Genomic DNA, 20,990 nt, shown 5'->3' on the forward strand with positions numbered 1-20,990 from the left:
CTGTCTCTTCTAAGAGGGGTTTAAACCACCAAGGCACTTGCACTGCCACAGCAAAATTTGACTTTACAGTTCTAACCAAGCCTTGCTGCAAAATACCCTGTGAATGTCAGAGTGAGCAGCAGAAATAAGAGGTGTGTTCTGACTGTAGCACTATAAATTGGCTTCTTCCCTGAAGGCAGAGAATGTCTTGGCCTCCCTTCTAGGCCTGCTTATGTATTTCACACGTCTCATTAGAGCTGCTTTGGAGAAAATGCATAAACAGTTGTGTTAGAGCTGCCAAAAGGGGGTCCCAGGCCCATTCCTGAAATGAAGCATTAAATGCTTTGGAAAATGTCTTTTCAGGACCACCTTAGCATATAGATCTTGGCCTGACTATTCTTTGGCTGGAGCTTTCTATGCTGTCAGCCATGCTGAAAGGAATGGAGGGGAGATGTTATTAGCAAATAAAGATATCCAGCAGCATAGGTATTCATCCTCTCAGCCATTCAGAAGGTTTGCACACAACGGGACTCATGGCAGGTCCTCAGCCTGTCTATTAGCGGTCTCAAACTGCCTGCATACCTGAGGACAGGCAAACCAAGAGAGGTAGAGGGCAGTGGGCTTTGGGCTGAGAGATGTCTGCATTCCTCTAACGGGCTGATAGAACCATTTTCTGCATGAAGCAGTACATGCTACTATATTGTCAAATACTGGTTTTTATACACAGGCCAAGGACATTGTCCTGCATGTTTCTGTGAAGTTAAAGTTAAGTGCTGTAAAATTAGACCCTAATAGAAGAAATAGATTTTGTCTACACAAACACACTGATTTTAAATTCTGGTAGTAATTTTTTGGTCTCATAATAAACACACCACTGTGTGTTTATTTCTGATTCTGAAACCTAAAAGTAGCCAATAACCCAGTAAGGAGTCCTAGCTATTTATTTTCCTCTTGATTCATACCCATTAGTGTATGAAAGTGGCAATTTTCCAAACAGGCACTCATTTTGACAAATGCATTTTACTGACCCCTTTTACAGAGGGCAGACCTTGGAGGATATGTAGAAGTTTCTGTAGAAAATGACCTCACTGTTAAGTAGTAAGGCTGCCAGATATCTCCATCTCAGCCATCCATAAGTCATCTTGATTTGTCAGATGCATTGGCTTTTAAAAAGCTCAAGGTAAGAACATCCATGGGAATAACAAGCCTTGTCAGCTTCATTTTATGTTTCTAGCAGCAGTCAATAGCAAAGGTGTCATCCTCCCACATGATTCTTCCAGAAATTTTCCTGTATTTACATAATGCCATCAGTCTTAAAAGGCTTTCCAATAACTATAAATTCCACTTTTAAGTAATTGCCCAATTGGAAATTAGGACCAGGATTTTCATCATTAAAATCCTTAGACTGCAGCCATCTCTGATGCCTACACACATGCATCTCTCCAAAAGCTTTGTGAAACTGCAAACTTGAGAACAATGTTTATCTCTCCACCTAAAACATCCTGACAAAAGCTGGGATTGGTGACACTGCACACATCCTCTAAAGAGCTAAAAACTGTGGACTGACAAGCTTCCAGTGGCAGAGTTCATAATCTAGAGCTAGATATGCAGAACTCTGTTTTACCATGTACCCATCTTCAGCTGGGCTTAAACCTGTCTGTTCACACATTCATGGCAGTTCAGGTGTTCAGCTAAATGTGAGCTTATGCTTATAGACAGTTTGAGGAGCAAGCAGACAGGCACAAAGTAGACAATGCCAAATTTGATTACATAAGTAGTAAGCACACCCATCTTTGAAAATCTGTTACTGATATTGGGCTTCACCAGGCCTGTAGTTTTACCTCTATCTGGACTTTTATTTCTAGTTCTGCAAAGTGTGAGGTTTTCTTCTTTGGTTGCACACTGGCTGGAGGTCCATGTGCACAAGCTAAGAGATCCATGCCTTTCTCCAAATATTTGTTATTGAGCACTCACAGCTCAAAGTTGTCTGGTTTCATTTTTTGCATTAAAACTCTGACATGTTATGTTGCCTATTTTTGCTGCTTCTTAGAATTCCCCAGCTCCAACACCTCTTTGTTTTTCCAGTAATCTCTTCCTCTTCACTGACCCATATACCCACAGTTCAGCAACTGAGCCATACTGGGTGCACCACTGGTCCCTGTGGGTAACCTCATTCACCTCTTGGCCTATGGCTCTTCTCACTCTCTTGAAACACTTATCAAATGGGAAAATCCCCTTTGCAGAAACCCACCTCTGTCATCTTCACAGCTGGGTAAATCTGCATTTTCTTTAATTCTAGCATTGAAATCACAAAAAAATTCCTACAGTGTGGAAATTGCCACTCCTACAGTGGTGAAGAGAAAGGTGACAGGGTTTTAAAGCAAAGCAAAGATTTTTCAAAGTAAATTCAGTTATGAGCCAGGTTTTACTGCAATTTCCAGAGCAAAGTTATTAAAAGAAGAGGCAGAAAAATGTAAAGAACTAAAAATGGGGCAATATCTTCTAAAGGGTCCCAGGGCATTACTTATGGGATATTGCAGATGCTGAGTCTCTCTGACAGTGTTTTTGGTCAAGTGAGGGTGGGAGGCAGGAAAATGTGGAAGATCACTTAAGGCTGCTGAAAATAAACATCTATCTCATAGATACAGTTCACAATAAGGACCTGAAAGGAAATATTTACTTCAGAAAATGTCAAAACCCACAATTTTACTTTCTGCATCCAGAGTTCTATGTTCATCCTTAATGTAAAAGACATGAATAATTAAAACTTCTTACCTACTAGGAGAATACATCTCCAAAGAAAAAAAATAGATCTGAGTATAGACAATTTTCTTAGCATTTACAGGCCTTATTTTTGTGTCGTTCTTTTCCTTAAAAGGCTGTTGAGGTACAGAAAAAGGGAGTAAAATAAAACAGCAATAAAAACAGGACCGGATGTACTCACTCATCACTAGACATGTTACATGATTAATCACTTGTCCTCATTGTAACAACGAAGACAGGAAATCCACAAAACCTCAGCATGTATGTAATAGTGCATTTCTAGCTAACAAATTACAGCTATCAAGCTACAGAGAGAAGCATGCACTACATTTAGTATAACTTAACATACTGTCCTTGCCTGAAAACCTGGCAAAGTCTGCTACCATGCAAGCCTATAGCATCAAAGCTCTGTATTTCTATGAGGGTGAAAATTCAAGTATTTAGCATTTACATGAGATTCAGCCAGCAGGACGATGACCGGGGCAACTTGCGCAAAGTAGTTCATCGTGAAGGTGCTTGTGATGCTCCAGTCCAGCCAAAACATCCATCACTGACCATAAACACAGCAAACATTCTAAACAGGTTGTGGTGGCGTTACCTGGAGCCAAAGCACAAGCCTGGTTGCATTTTATGTCAAACCACTGACCAGCCTTGCTGCTGCTTGGAAAGTATGGCCAACATCCGATTGTGGGCCGCCCTGTGAGGTTCACCAAACCACCAGCAGGAGAGTGGTTATGCTGCTTTCTTCAAAACATTTTTGTGGCTTTCTTGAGAGCACGGTATTTGTCAGGTGAGTAGTGCAGTCAGGATGGTTTTATCTCCTTGTTGCCATTATATGTGCTCCAGTACCATCCCAGAGGCCTCTCCTCTGCTCAGCTGTAAATAGAGTGCACGAAGAACCATTCTCTGGAGGGGCTGCAGGCAGCAGAACACATTTTAAGGCTAACAAGGAGAATCTTCAGTCTGAACTCCCATATGCCAAGAGGAAATACCCAGTTATTTATGTAACTCTACCTAAAGTATTTTTTATATCTTTCAAACATAACACAAAGAACATTTTTACCTTTTATGCTGCAATTTTCAATCATGTCAACCCCTGACCGATACATTCTTAATGGGAGAGGACTGCAATTCTGAAATGGTTATTTCAGGTCTTCTCAAGGGGTGGTTAATTAGCTGTTAAATTATCTCTCTGCACCTAAATTAACACATGACCACCTAACATGCCTGTTAACATCCATCTGCCACACACCATCCTTTGCCAATGACCTCTTTCCCTGGAGCCTCATCAATCAAATTCAGCTTGGCAGGAGACTTCTTGTTCGCGTAGAGGAAAGAAGGAGATAATTCCCACCACCTCCCTGAGCAAAGGGCAGGAGGCATCAGTCAGCTTCACAAAATGAGAAACAAAGAAAAGTAAGACCTACCCAAAAGATCTTCCAGAAGCCCCGTGTCAGAGCTGAGCAGAGAATTCCCTTATTCCAGGCAATTACAGCGTTATGAACATCATACATCTTAATGCAGTCTTTGTGCAGACTGTTGTGATTTTTATTAAAAAGTCATGCCCTTGGGAAAACAAAACCAAGAGAGATAATATCATGTGAAATGTTAGATTCTTTTATTTCTAGTGTTATCTTTGGGAATTCCTAGACTTTCATGTAGGTATGGGTTTGCTACTGCCTTGAAGGTGAGTCATCATTTAGAACAGGGTGAGAATTTTCATCCTTTTGACTCCCCACAGAAAGGTAAAAAAACCCAGTCGGGTACTTAGGATAGGATGGTTTGGGTCAGAAGGGACCTTTAAATTCATCCAGTTTTGACCCCTCTGCTGCGGATAGGAACACCTTCCACTATACCAGGTTGCTCAACCCAGTCTTGAACAATTCCAGGGATAGGACATCCACAAATTCTCTGGGCAAGCTCGTCCAGCACCTCGCCACCCTCAGAGTGAAAAATTTCTTCCAGATATCTGATTAAATCTCTCTTAGTTTAAAGCCATTCTCTTTTTCCTATTACTACATGACCTTGTAAAAAGCCCCCCTCCCAGCTCTCTTGCAGAGCCCGTTAAGTACTGGAAGATGCTGTAAAGGCCTCCCCAGAGCCTTCTCTTCTCTAGGCTGAACAGCCACAGGTCCCTGTCTTCACAGGAGAGGTGCTCCAGCCATCTGATCATGTTAGTAGCCTCTTCTGCACCTACTCCAGCAGGTCCATGTCGTTATGCTGGGGGGCCCAGAGCAGAACTTATAAAGTTATTACCTTCCAAATGATGAGGATTTTTCTACATGCAACCAGTTTGGGACAGTCCCTGAGTGATTTTCAGATTTGCCTGAAAAGGCCCACAGTTTGCAAGTGTTATTACAGAAAAGTATGTGAAATTGTAAAATATTAGTTTGATCATATTTGGGAGAGCAATAAAAATGCTAACTATTGTGGGATTTGGTAAATACAAGAAGTCATTGTGAATGTCCAAAACTCTTCAGAAGAGCCCAGGATCATTGTTCCATTTTACAGACTGACTCCTTCCAACATATTTCACCTTCTTTGAGGGTATCAAACCTTCTTCAGGGTCAATGAAGTGTCTGCAGCATAGGACCTGAGATTGGGAGACCTTTTAGGAACAGAGAGCAGTATAAAAATCAAGTCAGGGAAGCAAAATGCATGGAAATTACATGGAATAGGTGCCAAGGAAGCCATGTGGGGTCAATGCAATCCATAACCCCTGCTGAAAGGTACTAGTTAGACTGAGAAGGTGGAGTAGTTAAAAAGCCCCACCCAGCAAGGACACTATAACCAAACAGAAAGAAAACCTTTGCAGCCTTTACTCTTCTCAACAACCCAAGACTGTAGAAAGTGCACATTTAAAAACAGATATGAAATATAGGACACAACTGCATTTGAACTTTTGACTTGCAAACAAACTTGCAAACTGTCTTTTGACAGTTGATAGGAAATGAATTTAAGTTCAAATTAAGTGAGGTCCAGGGTCAAGACTGTGTTGTGACCACAGTTCATTCTCTTTCATTTTCTCCTTGTTAATTAGAGACGATTTCATGAGCTTTAGCTTTACTGCACTTCCAATCTAATTACTGGAAAATCTCTACATTTTAGGAAAGAAAATTGAAAATGAACGATGGAAAAAACTAACCTTCTCATTGCTGCCATGTATTCAGATTAATGGTTATTTCCCAAATTAATCTAAATCATTCATCCAGTGCAATTTGGATGGCAGCAGGAAGGATGACTTTTTGTGTACCTAAATTTTTTCTTAACAGTTGTGGTAAGCTAATACATGGAGAAAAATAAATTAAGTCATATTTTTAAGACACAGACACAAGATGGGCATATACCATAAGCAATGCCATTCCAACACTTGCAGAAGACAAAAAAAATCTCACAAGATAATTTTAAACAAAAATTATCAAATTCTCTAAAACCATGTCTCTAGCAGCCTCTCACAAGCACTTTGATCATACTGATGAGGACTCCTTGGGGAATTTCCAGCACCCACCTCTTTATTTTCTCAGGCAGGCACAAGAAAAGAGGTTTTGTTGAAGATGCCAGCATGTACTAAGCTTGTCAGGATGTTTCAGGCTTAACCCTTTGAAGACTCTGATTGCCCTGAAGATAAAATATTCACATAGTGGTTTACAGCAATAAATTAGGACACAAGCAAAGTTCTGAACCTCCTAAGCTAAAAGAATGAAAAATGTGTATGATCTGTTGCCACAGAAATATTAATTAAGCATCTCAGAGTCCTGTAACAGTTAGCTTGGATGGTCTCCTCTTCCCAGTGCCTTTTAACTCCAATGGATTTAGCTGTGAACTCCAACCCTCTCATACATACTGCACAACATGATGTGAAGAGTTCAACAGGACACCCGAGTATTGCCATTTCTCTTGACATAATTTCTCTGCTTTTACAACTTGGTTTCCACCGAGCCATTTTATAATTTCCCACAGAAACATCATGCGTCTCCTCTGAACTACAACTTCCAGCAGAAGGTTCTTTGTTATATTTCTGTCCATATTGATAGCATTTTCACAGCATTGTGTCTGATTTTGTGTGCTTATCAATCCAGTTGCAGCATCTGTTCACAGCACAATACTATGGGGCAATAATCTGAAAATACGACCTTCTAAGGTCTTGACTACTTGCTATTAAAGGTTACTGTTTATCCAAATTGAGACCTGATGCAGCTGGGTGAGACAACTGGGATTTTGCCAGCTTTCCAAAGGACTGAGTTCTGCCCTGTGTCTGGAAGCCAACCAGCAGCACACTGCACAGACAGCAGCACGAATTATGGAGTATGTTTGAGTTACATTATACTTCAGTATCAACTTAAAAGTTGCTTTTAGATCAGCATAAAATCCAAGGGTTTTGCAAGCAGTAAATTGGGTTCCAAACCAAAGCAACCACAGATTACTTTCCTACAGGAGTTAAAAACTCAGCCAAAAGCAAGTTTAGCTCTTCTTCACTGCTTGATGATTTCTGGTAGGCAAGCCTTGTTCCATAGCCTCACAGCTAAGACTCCCCTTGCTGGTTTTTAACCACTTCCACCAGACAAGAATAAGAAGGCCAGAAGTCACATCAGGACAACAGAGAAGGGTCAAAAGAGAAGCTGAAGATGACAGCTGCACTACAAGACTTGACAAGGGACAGGAAAAAGGTAGAAACCAGCAATAGCCACAAGGAAAGTGTAGGAAGAGCCTCTGATTTAACTTAGAAGTTAAATGAGGTGGAGGCTGTACAAAATAAGAGATTGGAATTGAGTGGGCTACAGGAACAAATAGCAGAAAGAAGTACCACATTATCACACACTTTCTTTTCTCAATATTCATCTGATTTCTGCTTGAAGCACCGGAATTCCAAAAACCTAAGTCAAATGAGTTGCACAAGTGTTCTCTTTTGCCCTTTCTTAATTAAAAACAAACAAACCAACCCAAGTAAATGCACACAAAGCTCCCTCACGGTCCTAGAAGCAGCAGCAATTTTCAGAGGGACAAAGACAATGCAGACTATATGTTCTGACTACATAAAGGTCCTAATTTCAGTTTTTGCCATTTCTTTGGAAAGGTGCTGTGTGGTCACGGACTAGATAGCCAGTACCCTGACCACAGACACGGCCTCATGCTTGTCACTGTTGGTTCCCTTGCCCCTAGCAGTCACACGTTTCTTCATGGTTTGCCTCAACAGCAGGGGAAAGAGACAGGGTTTGATTAATATGGTGCTCAATAACCAGTAAGGTCAGTGATCTGGGTACATTTCTGCAGCCTTGGCATGACTCACTTTCCGTAGCCACCTTCCAGTCTGAGGCTCAGAGCAATCGCCAGCATGGAATTCAGTCACACCAGAAGCTCAGGCTAGGGACTGAGAGGAAGGTCTGACCAACAGCAGCAAGAGATGGAGTAGCACACATGTTGGGCGAAGACTACGGACTAGCTGGAGACTTAACTCTCAATTTCATACACCAAGGTTAAACAAAGTGCATGGATACTGTTCTGTGGTTGAATGAAGCCAGCCAGAACCAGACTGCTGAATGAAAGAAAAATAAAGTCCGGGGCAGGAAGAAAAAAGCTTAGATTTATCTTCCACATGAATATCTTCTTTCCCTTTATGAAAATCTTTTCCTCGTTTCCAACTCACTACTTGCCTTTTTTTGAACATACAGTATTTGAAGAGTAAGTTATTTATTCACTTTAGTTAACATTTATTTTCCATGTGATTGACCATGAGGCATTACCCAAACAAAAAATCTTTGAAACAGATATGGTAATGAAACACAAGAATGCTCCTTTTGGAAGCAATCTCAAAATACTAAAGAAACCTCCTTTAAACAACCATTGCAAAAATAATCAAGGAGAGTTACTCACGCTTACTGGTTTTAATGTAACTTCAGCAAAAAATTCCTAATTCTTGAAATGAAACCCAGCTGAGAATAGCAGACTCACAACTTATACATCAAAAGACAGCTACCTGCAACAGCAGTACTTCCAAATCTTAGAAAGGGTCCTGTGCACATCACCTCTGCTCAGCATTACTATTTTAGGGTACTTGTCAATATGCTGTTTGGGGGATTTCACAAGATTCCAAAACACTTCAGGAGAGTGAAGAAACCTGCGAAATGTCCTGCTTCATACATTTTCACTAGCAGAGTATTCTTGGATTTGTCCAGAAGACTAAAGCTGAGTTCTAAGCTAGTTTCCCAAATACTGGACAAAGCAACCTCAGTCCACACAGAAATACCAAGGCAACCTTACTAACCCAGCTTCCAGGCAAGATGGAGCTGACTGGTTCTTACATGCCCCTTGTGTTGTGAGTAGAGTCCATGTGACACTTTACTGCATGTCAGTGGAACTGTGGGCTCACCTTTCAACCCAAAGACAGTAAAGCAGGGTCCTCACCCCTAGCAGGACTCCAATTTAACTCTGTAAGAAGTATGCCATCTACTGATGCACTGCTTACTACACCCTTCCTCACACAGCCACCGACCAAGACCACTCTTAGCTGTGTTTGCTGAAAAGAAAAATAATATTCTATGAATTTACAAGAAATGACAGCACTCTCGAAGCCAGTGAAATGTGTTTTATTTTAAGCCACTGCTAAAACAAGGACAAATTTAGTGCAACCTGGAGTTCATAATCTGAAAACTGAATATAGTTAAGTTACTAAAATGGTAAAACTTGTCACCATTATACAGTACAAGACCTTCATATTCATTGAGTACAGTTACATAAACATTTAGTTATTCAAACTGCTTTTGGTATACAATTGCATCACTAACTGGGCTGTGAATTACTGTAACACTGCACAAATAAGCAGCAGTTCCAGCAAATTATAATAAATTTTATTATTAAATACTGTTCAGACATTAGAACAAAGGCCCTCTAAAACTACAACACCAGCTATACAACAGGAATGTACAAAGATGATACAAAATAAAGTGACAACAGTGGCTGGGCTCTGTACCTGCCTCTTCAGACTCAAGTACAGTAAATGCTTGACAGCAGTGGCTCTTGCTGAAAAGCCAAATTTCTTACAATAAAAATCATTCCTGAATCTTGTACTTTTTTTTGCAAATTAACTGTCTAGAACTACAGGGGTTTGCGCTGGTGTTTACTACTCACTGTGTTCCCATCTCCAACAATTTGTCTCTCTTCATAGAAAAGGTCCCAGACAAAGTTACATTAGAAAATGTAACACTTAAAATCTGATACCATTTTTGAGAGACCTAATTAGTCTCGGAATGTGGGTTTCTGGGTTTTGGTTGGCTTTTTTCTAAAAAGCTTACACAATCTTCTAAAACTCAAGAACAAAGATACTACAGAAATTGCATTCACATACATTATCTGAGCTGCCTTTTCACATCCTTGTTTTGAGACAGCAAATCCTCTTTAATTTTCGAGTATTGAGTTTTGTTTGAGTTTTGTTCAGTTTTTATTTTAAGGCTTTATGCATTCTTTGTATTATTTATGCACCCTGTTCTGAATGCTTAAACTAGTTTTAAATATGGCCACTGCTAACTTGCTTTACAGAGGGACTGTTTCTCAAAGTGCTTTTTCTACAGAATCTTACAAAACACCAAAACACTTCCATTTTTTAGAATACCAAATGTATTTATGAAGTATCTGGGTGATTTCTGAAACAATAACATCAGAGGATATATTTTCCTCAAAATAAAAATTAAATTACCAGGGTTCCCATACAGAAAAAATGCAAGATGAATCAAACTCTACCTTATTATGTTTGTTTATAAAGCAGAGTTGTATGTTTTAAAGGGACCAGAATGTGGCCCTTCATGTTTTTAGAGTTTTCACTTACATTTCTGTATTTGTGGTCAGGAGTTTTAAACAAACTCAGTAAAAGTGTAATTTAAGACTTGCATTAGCAAGGAACAGCTTTCTCACTAATATGGCAGAGAGCACCAGTTAGATACAGTCACAGTATGGTTTTCAAGGATTATTAAAATTATTCAATTGTAATAATTTTGCCAGGCTAGAGTAAAGCTTTTTAACTTTTTACAGAAGGAGGAAAGTCAAGTCATTCTGAAGAAATTTAAAACAATTTGTGTAGCAAACTGGTTTGGTTTTTTTTGGCTTGTTTTCAGTAAAAATGAAGTATTTTATACCATTTTTCCCATGAAAATTTGGAAACTATGCTACTTTCCTCAGAGGATAATAAAACCATTTCTTCCTTAATGTAATACCAATCAACAGTTACACAACACATTTGATCCAGTCGGAAAACAGGATTCCATTTAAAAAAATATTTTTCAGTGCAACTGTTATCCACTTAACTTTGTGAATAGTTGTAAGCTTTGTGAATGGCACGATCTTCTGCCTTTCTACAAGAAAGTAAATGAAATGAAAAAGCACTTCACTAAGTTTACAAAATCCATCATTTTGAATAAATTAGTTAAAAAATGGCTGTTCCTGCAGTGTTTTTTGTTGGTTGTGTTTTGTGTTGGTTGTTTTGTGTTGTAGGTTTTTTAAATGTATGGTTTTGTATATTTGGAATACCTTCAATATCTTCCTCACTGTACAGAAACACTTTACTATACTCTACTGTATCCTCATGTCCTGAAATTCCACTTGGTGAGAAAAATTTAGTCATGAGGCACTGCTTTTAACATTTTATTTCCTTGACATTTCAATTTTATAGGTAAATTTGTACAAGTATATTATTGCTGAGTTAAGGGGAAGGTGTTATAGCCAAGGAATTATTTCAAATTTTTGTCTAAAACAATATTGAAAATCAAACTGAAAAAGAAAAAAAAGGGAGGAAAAAGGAATACAGGGGGTTTGGGAGAGGAAGAAAAAATCCAGACAACCTTTGTACAATTCTTAAAAAATATTTGCTACCAGAACTATCTTCCAAACATAGGAATTAAATAACTTCCTCTGCCATGCTTTGGGCTCCAGAGAAAAAGAATTCCTGATGTCTGGATTGTATTACCTATAACAATACAAAAGACCTTGAAGTGGCTTTTGGTCTTTTTGCCACATACATTGACTTTGCAATCAGTGAAATGATATATGAAGTGAGGAAATAAACTGAGCATAACAGAATTTGAATTTAGTGGTAGAAGTTTGCACCGGGAGTTCACAGCGGTGAGATCTCATACACACACGTATAAACAAACCTGTGTGCATTCACATGAGTGAACACATGTATGTGCACATACAAAAAACACGAAAAATCTTTGGCTCTGTGAGAAAGGTGAACTTCTGAGATCCAAGGCAGAAATCCAGATGACAAAAGAGGACTAAAACCAACCATGCCTCTGCAAAGAGGCCAGTGGAATGCTTTCCTGAAACACAACGACACTGCAAGAACAGTGCTCTTGAATTTACCATGTGACACTTTGTAGCAACTCATGGGGTAGGGGTAATCAGAATTGAACGTATGCCACTAAAAATCTGGAATAGATTTGGAGACCATAGCTCTCCTTGTTTGGGATCACAAAACTGTGCACTATAACAACAGTATATTTTTCTGTGAAAAAGCTATTAAGATTTTTTTGTTCATCCTAAATCAGTAATGTTCTATGATTATTTACCAAGTTTAAGGTGGCAACCTGGTAATCACCAGCACGTGCCTTTTTCTCTCAAAGGATATATAAAAAAACAAATCCCAAAAAACATTTTCAAACCACAGGATAAGTGAAGGTTCAGATTTCCCTTCAGACAGAAAGGCAGATCAGCAGCATTGGTGAGAAACCTGACAAGACTGCTAAAAATATTCAATTAAAAGTGCCTTTAAAAAAATTCAGTGAAGGTAGTTAACAAAAATGAAAAATCAATTTGCAAGAAATTTCCCCTTTACATTTTTATTAGCTTTCTTTGCTAAACACTTCCATGCTCACTGAGTAACAACATTGTCTTTATTCATAAAAAGAACATTCATATGTAGCTCTTGGAAAGGAATTAAAACTATTCAAAAAGATGGCCAAAATCCTCAGAAATTTCTATCTTCTACTTTTAAACATCTGTGTGAGAGACTAATGTACAAAGTCTTTGACACAGAACTAGTGTCACAGAAGTATCTGCATACAAAAAGCCTCAGTAAAAAATTTAGCAATTTAAATCTGACTGGCAAGCTTCAGGAAACCTTGTTAAAGAATTACATACGAAATTATGCTCAACTTCTCACTCTGCCCTTCTACCAGAAGTTACCAGCTCTGCAGGAGTCAACAAATTCATGCATTTGCACCTCTGCAATTTCAGAGCAGACTATCCCATCTTCACATAAATTTAAAACTGATAAAGGTGGCTATGAAGCCAGACTATATTAAGGGGCTGCTTGGGCAGGTCACAATTTTCTTCCTGGCAATGCTCTTGGGCATGTAACACCTGGCCAAAATGAGTATTTCTTCCACTGTCTGCAGCAAGGTATTCCAGAGCAGATTGTTGCTGAAATCAGTGCTCCTAGTTCTGCTGTGAATATAGCACACAAAGGAGTGGGAGAAAGAGCTGTCCTGGCACAAGGGAATCCTGAATATCATGTCTGAGACTGTCTCCTGTGGACTATGATCATAGACAAGGGTTGTTCATAAATATCTCAGTGGTATGAACACAGCAGTAAATACAATTTATGCGTGGGTGGACAACACCGATTATGGACTGAATAAACATACCATGTGCACAGTATCACAAAGCACAGCACAGCTATTTTGACTTTCACCTCAAAGTCTTTTAACGCCGACTATAACTTAAACATTCACTAGCTGAATTTTACTTTACACATCTGTGTTCCTTCTATCTCCTTTCAGAAGAGGAATGAAGTGAAGAGTGTAGCATCTTTGGATTTTTCAGACATTTTCCAGAAGCCAACTGACCAGAGATTTACTCGGAGCTTGCTCTCCATCAGATGCTGTCTCTATCATTTCACAATATTTCAGCACTGCTTGCAAGAGATCTCCAACTTTCCAATCTCTTTCTCTCAGTCTTCTAGAAAGCTAAAGGGAAAACAGGGGAACACAAAATATTTTGACTAGGACATCCTGATTAAGTTACAGAAGTTATTCTTGAAACATTAGGTCATAAGAGATCAGTTGTAATGAGTTAATCATTATTCCCACATCTAAAAAAACAAAAACTTCCGCAAGAATTGAGCACTTTTTTTTAGGGCAGTCTTCACAAAACTTTCTTCTGGAGGGAGGACCATTTTCAAATTATGTGGTGCCACAGGTATGAGTACTGTGGTTCATCAAGACTGCAGAAAACAGGAAATTCTGAACACAAGATTAAGACATTTGCCACCCCTCCCATGCCAATAATGCATGTATAAAAAGACAAAACTCTGTCTTAATAAAAGGATGTGGATTTTCCTTTCACAACATATAGTGTGGTTGGGGTGGCACAGACACTACCCTCAATGAAAACAGTTTCTTCAGTATTGGGAAATTATAACATCTTGGGGAGAAGGAAAAGGTGATGATTAAGTTAAACTACCACTCAGGAGCAGAGATCAGTGTAGTTGAAAACATTTCTTTTCCCCCGGGATCAAAAGGAAAAAATCTTCCATTGCTGATGTGTCAAGCTCAGCTATATGTGTAAGAAAGCCTACCCTAAGGAAAGAATGAATTTGACAGCTTGCCCAGGAGTAAAAACCTAACAATTTTTAGTTTAAATAAATAAACAAATACCCACACAAACAAAGTATTCTCTGTAGCTTTCTGGACACCTGTCAATGCTGAATTTTGTAAACACAGTTTAGACACCCTACTTATTCTTTGGAGCTGTAAATTTTTAACCCCTTTTATAGTCCCTACCAAGTGATTCCATATATTAAGTTTAAAAAATGTGTTCAGGGAAATATTTTTCACAGCTACAAAATTAAAAATTCATAGAGTTTCTACTGGGAACCTGTCAGATTGCAATATAAAGTTCTAAAAAAAATAAAAAGGAAGACAATCTTTCCCCCCTTCTTTACCTAGCCGATGTTCCAACTGCAACAAGGCAGGTGATAGGACTGACAAAGAACGTGGTTATAAAAACATGTATCAAAAAGTTAACTTCTTGAGAAAAACATTAACTTGAACAAGCAAAAAATTCTCTCTAATCCTGAACATAATTTATTCTGAACACTGGCAACTTTTCTCAGTAGAAATTAAGGACATCTTTTCTATGTAAGAAGAGACTGAAATCTGTAGTTATTTCTGTGAATTTTAAAGCAGAGCACAGGAAGTAGGAGTTTTACAGTCTACAACATGCAATTTTGTAAATGATGTTTGTTGGTTTATAAAAGAATGGTCATTTTTCTTTCCTCTGCCAGAGGAAAGTGTGGCTAATGTCCAAATACCTACTTCAGCAAATAAAATATAAAACTTCGGTCCAAATAAGTTTTCCACTACAGTAAAACTACAGAACTGGCACCTAAATTTTAATTTTATGTTTAATCTCACTATTTCTTTAGATGACCAATCTGTTTCTTCCTGCCAGACAAGTGAAATATTAGTGTTTACTCAAAATAAGACTCTTAAACAGGTAGGTAAGGTCTCATTAAAAATGGAATACATATGATTTTTTAATCCAGGCACTTGCATATCCACATTGTCAGGCATCTCACAGAAGTCAAGACCTATTCTAATTTGCTGATTTCTTGTTATCCTCCTAACAAATGTATTTTGTTACATACATAGGTATTTAACGTCTTTTTGCCTTGCTGAGCATAACAAGCACCCTTAAGTAAGAGTTCATACCCAGCTGCTGCAAGTAACAAATACCCTGCCTGATACACGCTAGGAGCCCGTCTGCCTTTTCTGCAGCCACACCACATCGGCGGCTCATCACCCTGCTGCGATCAGCTATAACGCAAGCCTTTGCTCCCTTCCAGGACTCACCCACTGCTTATAGAGCAAATGGCTGTTTCCGACGAGCTCTAAGGCCCGGCGGGTTGCCCGGAAGCCGGGCTGGGTGACTCCCGAGGGTCCCCGGGAGATGCCGCAGCCCCGCGGCTGCCGTGGGACCAGCAGCGCGGCCACGGCGTCCTCTGGGCTGCAGCGCCCTCTGCAGGGCCGCGCTCGGCTCTGCAACAGCCGGGAATGACAGCTTCCAATCTCACTCCGTCGGGAACGGAGAACATTCCCATCGGGAAGTGGGATGGAAAAAAAACAGGTAATCATTCTCTGCCTCCGGGGAGGGAAACAAAATTTCAATTTATTTTAACATAACTGCATCTGGACAACTAAAAATAATCTATAAAACTAATTGAAACAATTAACTACTGTAGCATTTTCAGGACTGCATGACTACTGCCTGCCAGAAGGTCTTACCTTCAGGTGCCAACTCAGTATCAATTTATAACTGAAGTGTCAAGTAGAAAAATATCATATTTTTTAAGAGGGCACACATAACAGGCACTGCTATTTTCCAGAGTGCTCTTCTCTTATTAATGTCGTCTTATTAAGGCAGCTGGAGTCGTCATCAGATACACAGCCAGCTAACAGCATCTTTCCTGTGTGTCCTGGAGCATTGGCTCAAATCTCAGCACCACAGCTCTGCAGTCTCTTTACTCAGAGCTGGCTAAAGAACAAGGGACTCATGGAAAAATTTTAAAAAGAGGCGCCTGCCATCTCTTTTGTGTCTTATTGCTAGATACACGTGTCTCGTGTACACAGAAAATAAATTATTATTAACACTTGTGGGTCCTACCACTATTCTACCTGAGTATTTGCAGCAAGCTTGAAACAGATGAACAGATCTTCAAGAGAAGGCAGAAGATTTAATGAGGTCAGAATGACTGTTATCCCTAACCCAAACTCATTGAAAAAACCTTCAAAAACCTCCAGAAAATGCTCAGCCAAGCATGTGAGAACAGAAAAAGTGATGTATTTTCTTCTTTGTGTTAAGGCACTTATAAACGGTAACAAAGAAGAAACATATTAATATAAAGACTAAACCAAATAATTTCAAATAGCACAGAAATGGAGAAAAGTATTCTCAAACTGCCTTCCAGTTTACTGAAGCACAAAGTCCACCCTGTCAGAACTAATGTACAGCCAAATATATTCTTGAAATAATTCTAAAGCAAACATACCAAGCTACAGAAAAGGAACATAGGGCATATATTTCTATAAGCCAAAACAACATTTCCAAACTTTCTGAGTTATTTAAAATAAGAATGCAAAACTTCCTATTCTCAAAATCCAATATACACATTCCATACAGTTACATAGGCAGAAAAACACTCCAAAATTATCATTCTCTTTGTGTGTGAGGAAGGCAGGAGCCTCTCTGTTAGGAGAATGCAGACCAGGTACAATCTGGACTGGCCTCTAGGCACCTTTCACAAGTCTCCAGTAACTAAGCACCATCAGTGCACACATCCATCCAGCTCTGGGAGTCTGCTTTGTCATACTGACCTTTACCTCCCACTAACTCCACTTTTCTCCTGACATGATGATGTAAGCTTTGGAAAGCCCTGAGCTGAAGAGTCAATATTAAATTTCAGAACTGAGAGCAAGCTTTTTAATATACGGGTAAGTACAGTAAGTCATTTTTGCCAAGATCTTAATTGTTAAAATGCTATTAATGGCATCAGGCTAGCATTTTTTCACATTATCGGGTCATAGACTACAAATATTTTATAATTATTATTCCTATGAACCTCATCATTAGAGAAAATGCCTGTATTTGTATTAAGTTAGCCTTTCCATAACAAGGTAATGTTAAAGTAATTTCTCAGTTGATTAAAAAATATAAGTTTAATGTAAGAAAATCCAGATTAACATGTGTAGTTTGGTGTGCGGCCATGAAAGAATAGGTTTTATGATTTTATTGGAATAGTAAGTTTCTCTCATGTGTTTCTGATGGAAATACTCAGGACAGCATGCTTACCAAAATACTGAGCCTTTCCAAAGATACACAAATTGCTAATGCCCAGTTCTTTGAAAGTTTGATTAATAAAATGAAAGCAAAGGCACCTAAGAATAAAACAATCTTATTGAGAGTTCTTTTTAGTAGTTTTGGTTTTAGTAGCTTACAGAATAAAGACATAACATTTACTTCAAAACTAAACTTCTTTCTCACAAGAAAATGCATCTTTGCTATGAAAAACACCCAACAAAACATAAACAAAAAGACCCCACAAACCAAAACAAAACAACCCTAAGCAGAACACATTAAGTTAGGAAAAAATTTGCATGACCAAGTTCTTGTAAAGATTCAATTTATAAACAATTAAATACTAAGTAAAAAATGCTTGAAGAAATCTAATTTTCACCAAACAGAAATTATGTAATTGCATCCTTTTTGGAGTAAAACACTTTTAAGTGGAGAAGTGAAAAAATCAGCTTTGATGCATACTGATTTATGTATGGTATATACAGAGGCGAAACATGCTGTTCCACTTTGACCTCTCAGGATTTAAATAATGATTTTCCTCAGCAGTGAACAGCAAATGAAGTAATAGCAGCTGGTAAATCACAGCAAATGGAAGCCAAGGGAATCCTTCCCCTTTCCCACCACCCATCAGGCCCGAGTACTTACAAAGACGAATTCCCTTGCAGCGGTGTCGCGGAAGTGAAGCTCAGACACCTCTGTTTCAGAAGCTGCCAGCCACTGGAGGGCTGCTCTGAGCTGTGGGTCCACTAGATTTGGTTCCAGATCAATATTCATTATTGATAAAGTCTTTCGCACTTGCTCCAAACCTAACATTAAACATAAAATAAGCAAATCTATAGCTTCAAATTTTCAAAAAAATCTCTGTAGTTCACTCTTTATAGACTGTATTATCTTAAAAAACCCTCAATTTAGTGTACACAGATAACATGAAAGGAAAAAAATAGATTGGTCTCAAGTGTTTCAGAACTTTTCCATTAGGAAGTACTGTTTATCCCATTTACAACTGTGTGCAAACATAGCTACATATTAAAAGATACATAAACTATAATGTATATTCCAAATGACAAGAAATTTAGCATGGACTTTCATTGCTGTTCATTGAACAGCAATGGCTCTCACATGGTCCATCAGCTCCTTCCATTTCAAGCTGCTAATTTTACTATGCTTTCATCTAACTCATTTTAAGAAGTATGTATTTCTGAATTCTTTCCTGCACTGATCAGATGGCCTCTTGAACTTTTCCAAAATACACCGCTGGTTTACTGAGGCATATCCAGTTTTTCAACATTTCTTTTACAGCATAAGCTCCAAAAATTTGTACAGCATTGGAAGAGTAGTTGTGTTAATAACACTTAGGAACTAGAGTATTGTCAACTTCTGTTCCCAAGCTGAGTTTCTGTATCCAGCTACCACAGAGATCCTTTATCACAATCCCAGAAACAACTAGGCACGTATGTAGTGCTCTCCAAGCTGGAGTCACTGCTTCCAGACTACTGAACTTGACTCTAGAAACATGGAATATATCAACAACAAAAACATTTATTCACATTGAGTTTAGCTCAATCTCAATACTCTTCCGACTACTCTTCCAACTAAGGTTATGAAAATTGAGGTACATAAGGTATTCATTCCCAAGCGGCAAAGTCAAGCAAGTTGAAACAGATTCCCCCAGAAGTAAAAGCAAGAGAAAATTAACTAGCAAAACTGTCAAACAGTCCTTTCAGTGGATAACAGATTATTTGTCGAGGAGCCCCAAAATTTAACTTCTTTATAAGAGAAAGAAGAATTTTTTAAAAGATTATGACAGTGGGTGGAAAGCATTGTGGTAACATTGCTGGGAAATGTTGGTACATTTTTCAGTATTATAAAATAGATGTACCTTTGATAATAAGGCTTTGATTCAAATTCTTTGGTGATCAAGGCACAGTCAGCTTAGAAAAATGTCAGACATTTCCAGGTATGACATGAACAGAACTTCCAAATGTACAACACCAGGTACAAAGTGTTCTACCTAGGACACTGTTTAAAGAGTCCTACAATTACACAACAGAAAGAGCCTTTTCAAAACAATAGTGAGAAGGTGAGGAACTTACACTGGAAAAATTTCACTAGAAAATCCTTAATACAGTATAAAGCAGGCTGTTGCACTACAGACAGTAGGTGACACCTAAACCATGTAAAGAAAAAATCCCATCACTATCCTAATTGAGAAATTTGAATATTTGAGATGCCAGAACTTTTAAAGTTGAGACCAAAAGAAAGCAAATTAAAACCTACCGAGTAGAAAATATTTTAATAACAATTATTCTAAGGAAAAAATACTCATTAATATAGCTTATATAGCTTTATTTTCTTACATCCTTAGAGTCACATCTCATTTAATACAATTAAGAGATGTTGGTTACTTAGATACATTTTCCAGGAGCTTAAAAGGAGAGAAAAAAACTCCAACCAATACATCTTTCTGCTTACACTAAGACTACTTGAAGATGTGCAACAAGGCAGAATATCCTCTGTAAGGAAGTAGCAGAGGTTCCTGGAAACATTTATTTTATCTTCAGAACACACCCAACACAAAGAAGACCTCTGTTACAACATCAGCTCATCTTAAAACCATCTTCACACACTGTGTATTGGCTGTTCTCATTTCAGTTAACAAACTCTGGTGCATCAATCACACTGGAACCAGACCACAGAGATCTTCTAACAAACCACAAAGTTGTTAGATTCTGGATAGATCTTATGTTATACTTCACTAAGAAGAAAGGGAAAGTAGCAAATGCATCAAATCCAAGATTTTTATTATTTTCTTATGACTCTCTTCCAAGATTAAAGCGCCCAGTTTGAGTAACTTCTTCAGCATTTTGAAGGCAGCCATGCAGATGCATTACCATGGCTCCTTAACAAATATTTTTCTTAAAAGTTAAGCTCTGCATATAAATTCACACTTTCAACAAGCTGATCAAAGTTCCCTACCTTATGTTATTAAATTTATGTAAGCATCAGTAAGTAACTAGCACTTCCCAAAGGCTGCAAATTTCAGTGTACTAAGAGGATTATGTATGGCATTAATTGAAAATTCTGACGCTTGACTGTCATTGATTATGATGAATAGAGATAATAGAGTTGTCACCTTATTTTGCAGACTACAAAGGCAAAGAATTAACAAAAAATTAATGTATAGTGCACAGGACAAGAACACCAGCATATGCAGGAACTGACGTTACCTTCTACAGCATCCTTAGAATCTTCATCTTTATCTTCTGTTCCATCACTGTATTTTAATTAAGAAAACAAAAATATGAATACAATCCAATAAATGCAGTAAATGTAGTAAATTCTAAGACTGTATTGAAGGTTAAATAACAACAAAATCATAAAAGAATTAAGGAGTGATCATGAAA

At 38.3% G+C, this 20,990-nt stretch overlaps 1 protein-coding gene across 1 annotated transcript in view; it reads right to left on the reverse strand.

The window, feature by feature from the left end:
* Window positions 1–9,310: 9,310 nt before the first annotated feature.
* Window positions 9,311–20,990, reverse strand: part of AKAP11 (A-kinase anchoring protein 11) — a 43,729-nt gene continuing 32,049 nt past the window's right edge. The window contains exons 10-12 of the mRNA XM_066545029.1: window positions 20,814–20,860; window positions 18,232–18,392; window positions 9,311–13,697 (exon numbers count right to left, since the gene is read on the reverse strand). Of these exons, the coding sequence (XP_066401126.1) occupies window positions 13,551–13,697; window positions 18,232–18,392; window positions 20,814–20,860 (355 nt within the window). The 3' untranslated portion in view covers window positions 9,311–13,550. The remainder of the gene's footprint in view (window positions 13,698–18,231; window positions 18,393–20,813; window positions 20,861–20,990) is intronic.

Source organism: Molothrus aeneus, chromosome 2 (genome assembly GCF_037042795.1).
Source record: "Molothrus aeneus isolate 106 chromosome 2, BPBGC_Maene_1.0, whole genome shotgun sequence".
Classification (NCBI taxonomy): Eukaryota; Metazoa; Chordata; class Aves; order Passeriformes; family Icteridae; genus Molothrus; species Molothrus aeneus.